General features: G+C 41.2%; 1 protein-coding gene across 1 annotated transcript in view; it reads right to left on the bottom strand.

Annotated features, from left to right (window-relative positions):
• Positions 1-5,810, bottom strand: part of PEPD (peptidase D) — a 111,471-nt gene extending 105,661 nt beyond the window's left edge. The window contains exons 1-3 of the mRNA XM_027905610.1: positions 5,721-5,810; positions 3,622-3,669; positions 1,910-1,971 (exon numbers count right to left, since the gene is read on the bottom strand). Coding sequence (XP_027761411.1) covers positions 1,910-1,971; positions 3,622-3,669; positions 5,721-5,810 — 200 coding nt within the window. The remainder of the gene's footprint in view (positions 1-1,909; positions 1,972-3,621; positions 3,670-5,720) is intronic.
• Positions 5,811-8,373: the final 2,563 nt, after the last annotated feature.

An 8,373-nucleotide genomic window follows, 5' to 3' on the forward strand; every position in this document is an offset into this window, starting at 1 on the left:
GTTAGAAAAACCTGAGGAAGCTCTCCCCCTCCTCTGGACCCCTGATGGACCACGCACACCAGAGACAGAAGCAGCATCAGGAAGATTAAGGGAAAGCTGGAGCAACAAGTGGTTTGAGGGTGCAGTATCTGTCAGATGAGGGGAGTTGATGCAGCAACAAAATCAATGCACGCTGTTCCATACCATGAGCACTGGAGGGCAAGATACCAACCAGAGCTGTCAAAGGGAGCAAAATGAATGACCCGGTGCCTAGGGGTGGAGAGGGCTGAGCATGTGCCAAGCCTCAGAGGAGAAGTATCTGCTAAACAGCTGGAAATCACCCCTAAGGAATGGAGAAGCACTCCTGGAGCACACCAACAGCATCTTTACTGCTAACCAGGAAGCCAGTGCTTAAACATCATTAATCCCTTTAAGTGTTGTAGGAGACATGCTATTAAAATCTCAAATCAAGTGCTAAATGGAGTGGCTTCCTAGCTTTATGTTGACTAGTGAAATGTCTTACTAATTAATTAAACTCTAGTGTTTAGTGAAATTCAGGGGGGAAAGAAAGGGTTTTTTGGTACTTCAAGCAGACCTTTGTACATCACTCCAATAAAGAATTACTGCTGGAGTTAATAACTGATTATATTTCAAGCAGAGGTGTTTCAGATAAAACTGGAGGTATTGCTCCACACAGACTTTGAAGTCCACCTGTACCTGGACAGCATAAGATGACTACCTGTGTGGTCAAAGCAGCAGAACTCACATTGGTTGTAACAGCAGAACAGACACCAAACACTCTCTGAAAGTATTAATGGAATTATGCATTATGGAATAGTTTATATTTAATTCACAAAAGGTGTTTAAATGCCTGGCACCTGGGTCCTCAAAAAACCCTGACAGAACCATTAAGCTCCCATTTCTGCTGCAGAGGGGAGCACAAAGTTATTATGGAATCAGACTGCAGATCACTTGACACAGAGAAAAGATGATCCCAGCAGAAAGGCTCTCAGACTGCACAACTGAGAGCCCAAACCTGCAGCAAGTTCTGTGCAGGACCATCTTCACTGCAGGACTAACGTGCTGCTGACAGAGAGGGAGGAAAACACAGCGGGGTGAGTGGGACACAAGGACCAACCATAGAAAAAGGCCTCAACATCTCAGCACCAGTGTTTATTTTAACAGGCTTTTTAATGGGAGCAATGTGTTTCTTTTTTGCCACACATTTGAGCTAAAACAGAAGATGATCTCATTTTAAGGTATCAGAACAGAACAGACAGTTTTATTTCATTAAAAATTGAGCCCATCGTCCTCGCACCCCAGAGCAAGCTGTGATGTGTTTTTATTTTCTGCCTTTTCAAAATACCACATGCAGGAAGGCATTTTAAGCCCACTAGTAGTCAAACGTCACAAAAAGACAACATCAAGGGACACTAAAAGATCACATCTAGGCAGTGATCTTATTTTTTGTAATTTCTGATTTTATTTTACACCTGCAATGCGACATCTTTTCAGAATATCGTGCCTACCAGAATTCCTGATATCAAGCTCAGTATTGTGCAAGGAAGTCAGTAAAAGAAAGAAATTAGAGATTAATTTTTCTGAAATCTGAAAATCAAATATTCCAATCCCAAAAGTGGAAATGTACATAAGAGGATGGGTATATTTGGGTTTAAATAGTTACAGCAAACACAGAAAAAGAGAAACATTGGATTAACTTAGATGGAAAAGAGATTAAAAAAAACCAAAACCTCTCTATTTCAAGTCAGTAGAAAAATGTATCAAAATTTCTTTGGAAATAAAATATTCAGCACCTGATCTGCCATTCAACATCCTGTCATTAGGAAAAAAACATCATTTAATTTGAAATATAAAATGAGTTCAACATAACCATGCAACCATTAGTGTATAAAAAAGCCTTGTCACTTACTGGCTGATGCCCTCAAATGAAGCTTCTTTGGAGACGTTTCCACTGTCGGTATTAACGCCACGCTGGGAGGAAAAGGATTAAAAGGACCATAATTATGAGCCAAACACAGGTGTTTAAAATTTAAATTGTGGGGAGAACCCAATTGCAGTAAGTCTTTAAGACAACTTAGACATAAGTTTACTTGAACCTCTGTAAATAACAAGGCCCAGACTGTTTGTTCAAATGCAGTTCAATATAACAAATAATCAGTTTCACAGGAGACCAGAGCAGAACTCCGGTCAGGATGTGCTGCTCAGGAAAAAGACAAGCTTTGATTTCTAATGCCCTTGTCTTGAGAGAGAGCTGCGAGACCTTTATAATAATTATAAAGGGCAGGAGAATGAAAAACAGGGAAGGCTTCTTCTAAAGTAATTTCATTTTAAAATAAATTATTACGCCCTGCCTTGGCAATGCTTACTATTTAAATTTGCTTGCTGCTCCCCCACAGCTTTCCATCCAAGCAAGCAGCATAAGCAGGAGTATTTTGGCTGCTACCCAGCAGAGGAACACTTATGACATGTGCCTGGGAAACCCTACAGCGCTCCAGGTCTGCATCTGGAGTGAGACCACAGGAGGAGAGGACAAGCTTTCCACTGGCAGGGGAAAGGGAAGTGCTTTTCCCTTCCCTGAATACTTCTTCAGGGCAGTGGGAGCCGTGAAAGCCCCACAGCACCATCCTCTCAGCCAAAAATCATGTGAAAATTCCTGAGTACAACAGGATGCTCACAGAGTGGTAACTACTCAGCAACTCCACGTGCAGAAAATGCACAGTAAGAAGCACAGGATGGTCAAACATTCCATTTCCCTCATTTCTCTTAAGAAACATGAAATTAAGACATAGAGGCATCTTTTAAGTGTATGTATGTGTATACAAATATAAATGGAAGAAAGACTAAAAACTATTTCGGGCCTCTGTCCTTAAAGGATAAAGAATTCAGATCTCAGGCCATGTGACTTCTTGAGAAGGGAATTTTTTTTAAGGCTTCTGTCTGATCACTATCATGGGAAAAGAAATCCAGGAGCTGCCACTGCTTCTGCTGTAAGGGAAAGCTCAGAGTCAGCAAGTCATTTCTTATACTGGAGACAATAAAACAGATACTTTTAGTAGTGAGAGGGTTTACAAAAACTCTGTAAACCAGGAAAGAACCAGAGAGAGATGACAGGGAAGAAGGAACTTGCAGTCTTTACCCCTACTCACTGATCCTTCTTCCAAAGAAATAAGTAAGCACCATATAAAATACTTGTTTCCCTCCTTCCAGAAGTTGTTCTTACTAAACCACTCTATGTGGGAAAAGTATTCCCGGCATCCTTGTGGGATTCCCACAGAAAAGCCCAAAGATGCTCCTGACATGACCAGAAAGGGGGACAGAAGAGGAAAAAGGAGTTTGGAGTCATTGTAGACAGGACCAGGAGCATGGATGATTGTTAGACAGGCTTGCCATGTTTTAGCAGAAAACCAATAGAGCTTCTGGCAGGCAGAATGCAGACTGGATGAGGCCACAGGTTACAAATCTTGAAATCACAGAGGGGCCAGAAGACTAAATTGTTATACACAGGTGGCCTCAAATTTGGCATAAGATTGTGAGGAAAAGAGAGGGAGTGACAGTGCAAAGAAATGCTAAATAAACTCATCTCCTTACTGAGGAAAATTTATTCTTCAGAATATAACTTACCAAAGTGAGAAGCACAGCAGGTTTCTTCGAAGCCAAGACACTGGATATCTAAAAAGAAGTTTTAGATTGCTGTTATTTTTCCTTTTTTTTTTTCTTTTTCATAATCACATTGATACCAATGCCATCATGGATTCACTGCATAAAAAGTAAACAAGCTGCAAAGACAAAAATGTTCCCCTGATACCTTTCAAATGCTGTATTACCTGAGACATGCAATAAGAGACAGCAGAATACAAATATTTAGACAGAAATGCAGTGATCAGGTTGCTGGTGTCCTTTAAAGTCAGAAATACCAACTACACTGAAGTTTAAGTCTATTGTCATCATTAGGAAGACACAACATACGAGCCAGGAAGTTGTAAAGTCACACAGAAATAAGAAAAAACTGAATACTCAACCCTCAACACAATACTGCATAGAAAACACACCTGCACTAATATTGTTACGTTACAACGTGCTAAATGATTAGCAATCAACATTTATTCTTGTTATTACTAGTAAACCAGTCACCTTTTACTGACTAATCCTTCTATTAGGCTCCTCCAAACATTCACAAACTAAGAATAAAATCTTTGGGCCTGTGGAGAGCTGGGCTTTCAGAGCAGCTGCAAAAGGTGGGCACTGAACCCCACACTTCTTGAGGCAATGAACACGTGACATAATTCCACAGAGCACAGTTCTACCAATTTTAAACCAGTTTAACAGCACGTTACTGATATGATCAAAGGAAAGCATATGGCACTGAGGTTTAAAAACACCAATTCCACCCTTTTATTTTTTTGTTTCTTAATCTCACAAAACATCAGGATAACACACACCAGCTGGTTATCTGTTGACCTAAAGCACTCCTATAAATAAGGCCCCTAGTGTCCTGATGGTGGCAAACCCATTCCTTGGCAAACCAGGCAAAAGTTATAGAAAGAACCTTTGGGAGCTGGACAATTTTGCTGCAAGCTCCAACAGCTTCTCACTTCAGTACATATAAGCCAGGTCAAAAGGAGCCTTTATTTTTTAATTTTATTTACTGGTCCACATAAAGAGCTCTCTTTTTCCCATTAATGATGTTTTTAGGCAGTAAGGAAGCAGAGAATAGAACTGCAATAAAGACAGTTGCTGATGGAAAGTGACCCAAGACAACCAAGGTGACCCAAAAGAATATGATTATTAAAAATGAAACATGTATTTCCCACTTACAATTTTCACTGTCTGAGAGACGAGCATTGGAGTGCCTGCCACTCCACACGACTCCAACTCACACATGTCAAAAAGCAACCTCCCCACAGCTTCCTCCACTCCCAGCCTCTGGCATACAGATCAAACTTCACTTCGTAGCTGGACTCATTATGAAAATGAAATGAAACCTCCACACAGCTGGCAAGAGCAAAATTTTTGGTCTAGACAGTCAGAGTCAGTGCTCTGCAGGAACAGAAGTATCAGAGTCGTCTCCTTCAAGCTGCTCTCCATGACAATCCCCCCCAGAGCCTGGCAGGAACACTGTCCTGGCCCTGCTGAGCCTTCCTACCGAAGGAAAGATAGCTGGCCAGGTGCACAAGGATACAAACACCTGCTCGGGAATGAAATGACAAACCTAACTAAGCAAGGCACACTTGCACTCAGAAATGTGGATATATTTGCTTATTCAAGCAATAAGGTGGTTCTACAGAAAATAAGAGTGAGGCAGGCAGCCTGTCCTCACAGCTTTTCGGAGGCATAAAATAAATGCAGGCTCCCAAATCAGAGATAGGATGTGCAACCTCCCTGACAGCAATCTCCTCAAATCTCCAAGGCATTGCAAAAAAAGGTATTTAGTGACAATTTCTGCTGGATAAAGATGCAGATTGACAAGTCTCATCATGCACAAGACACATTTATGAGACTGCCTTTGGATTAAGAACTTAAGGGAAGCCTTAAAAAAAATAATAAAAATTTACAAGCGCCTTAAAAGACAGAAGGACATTTTCCAGTAAAGGGGGAGGGAGAGAAGGTCCCACTAAGTCAGGAGACATCCAGTAAGCAGAGGACTAAAATTAAGCAAAATCATTGCTACTTATTGATTTTGTATTCAGAGAAAAGAATGTCCAGGGACACAGACAACTCACCTCGGTCACATAGTGGGCTTCATCCACACCGTATTTTTTCTTGAAGAATTCGGGGGGATGAATCCTTTGGAAAACAACAAAAGGAAACATTTGGGTTTAGCCTTGCTGGTATATTTAATAAGGCCACATATAGAGAAACAATATTCTATACTATCACAACAATAGCATCAGATATGAGGAATGTTTTAATAATCTTATCCTTGACTCCATTTCTAAAAATAGGAGGCTACACAGAAAGTTGCCACAGCTACAGAAATCAGTGTGCTTTAATCCAGTTCAGGTTTGACAGTTAGATTGCATGGTCTCCTCTGAATTAGAGGGTTTTTTTCCTGTTCTATGCAAGACAGTTTTATGAAGGATTTTTGCCATGGATTTGTGAAGTTTGGGCAACTTTACACGTCCATGTCCAAATATTCTCCGCTCTTTTCTCCAAGTATCCAACATCTAGACTTTTTTCTAAATGCAAGAAGAGTGTGAAGGATCTGCTTGCAGCCAGTCCCTTCAGGCTCTCCGCTGGCTCCCCTACCAGCAGTTGAACTGCTGCTCATTCCCTCACTGAACAGCAGCAGCCAGTTATACAGGAGACTTCAATCTCTGATTACAGTCTCTATCTCCCCAAAATTGAAATAAATACCATCAGTGTAATTCTGAAAATGTAAACTCAATAGGGAAAATAAAAACAAACAAACAAAACAAAATAAAACAAAAAAAGAGGGGGGGAAACCACAAAGAAAAAAAAACCACCCAGTTTACATCCTTCCACAGAGTAAAGGCTACAGGAGTTTAAAAAAACATGGCTGGAAGAGCCAGAGTTTGGAGGGTCCTGTGCATTTTGCTTCCTGGGAGACAGCAGGAGAACAAGAGGTGTGTGCAGGACCGAACCCTCAGTGGGGTAAACACAAGATGACAAGAGCACAGGACCAATTGGGGAAAGAATACAAGAAAGAGGCTGGAGGCCACAGAAGATTCTAATCCTCGCAGTGAGGACCAGCAGAAGAGGTGGGACAGACAGCTCAGCATCCTCAGGAGGTGCTCCACCCCAAAGGGACGAGGTGATCCACACCTCCACAGCCATGCCCCAGCTGCCAGCAGGGCCAGGTGGTTGCAGCACTGGCTTATGCCTGTTTTTTTCAATCTTGTGTGCTCGTTTATCATTTACATTCCTTTATGCTCCAAACAGTACTGGGCTGTGGCATGAACAACAACATGAAAACCTTTATGGTGTTCTAAAGCAGTAAATCACAGATTTTAAAAAATTTATTAATCTGGGAAAATACTACTCAAAAGTAACACAGAAATACCTCATTATATGTTCCCTTTTGCAGTGCTCCTTTTGTGGACTCTTCCCATCACTGATGGAGATTTCAAAGCAATTAGCATTTATCTTTTCTCCCTGGCTAATTTCATATATAATTTTAAAAAATCACTATTTCCTCTTATCTTTATATACTCTGTATATTATAGTTCCCTTACCTCCAACTTTTGCATACTCTGTTTCTCCTATAGGCATCTCCTTTTGCCCCCCTTCACTCCTCAGACACTGAAGTACTTTGGAATATTCCAGAAACACGATGAACCGATTTAGCACTTTCCAGTTTTGTTCTCTTTTACAGTCCCAACCAACTCATCTGGTAGCAGAAGAATCCCAGCTGTAAAACCAGCTGATGTCTGGCCAACAGTAATTCATGGTAATGTATGCTCTTTGGAGCAATACCTCCAAAGCACCTTTCTGTAATTAGCTGCATTGTTTGAATCACAGAGCTGCTTATTGTAAAGTAAATATTTCCTGAAAGTATATGCACAAATGTGCTGAATTGTATTCACTTCATTTGATGCAGTTAAAGTAAGAATAAGTCTTGTTTTCCATCACTGCAGTGAGAAAACTTCTGTATTTTCACAAGCTGTTTTTCAACTTCTTTCTTTGTTGTTGTTGTTGTTGTTGCTAGTTGCCTCCTATAACTGTGTGGCCTACAGCAAACTTCTGCTAATTTAATTCTTGGGTTATGGTTAATATTAATCCATTATTGATTCTATTACAGCTTTAATCCCTCCAACGTCTCTTTTTATGTACACTACGACTCTTTTGAGGAACAAAAGTAGCTCATCGTTCTTTCAAGGCTGAGGAGTTTTTCTCTACTTTGAGAGAAAGAAAACAGCAGCTTCCCACAATCCTCCCTCCTCTCTCTCAGCTATTAAACTAGGTCATCTTCTAGACACTTCTGACTCCATCACACCTAATGACAAGCTGCCACGATTCCCAGATGTGCACCTCCCTGCTCATCTTCTTCTGGCTGTCTCACTCAGAAGCTGGCAAGACTTTTAGCACGTAGAGAGCCAGACTTCTCAGCTCCTCTCTGAAGCACTCACAGCTCTGCCTCACTTTTTTTATCCAGCCATTTAGCACCTCTGACTAGATGGTAAAATAAATTCATATACACTTCCCACGAACTACCATCCCACGGGAGCCACCACGCTCCAGTGACGAAGCTGCCTCTCCCACTGGGAAAATTTCTGCAAAAACCACCCCTGCTGCGGAACCACACAGGTGCAAGGGAAAAGTGCCCATGGAAGTCTGTGCTGGAGCTGGAAAATTCTGCGCTGTCACACAGAGAAAGCAGTATAGAAAGCAAACCAAAAAGCTCAGGGAGAAAGA

This window comes from Empidonax traillii, unplaced genomic scaffold (genome assembly GCF_003031625.1).
Source record: "Empidonax traillii isolate 1590-97213 ecotype Southwest subspecies unplaced genomic scaffold, ASM303162v1 scaffold1176:size335168, whole genome shotgun sequence".
Classification (NCBI taxonomy): domain Eukaryota; kingdom Metazoa; phylum Chordata; class Aves; order Passeriformes; family Tyrannidae; genus Empidonax; species Empidonax traillii.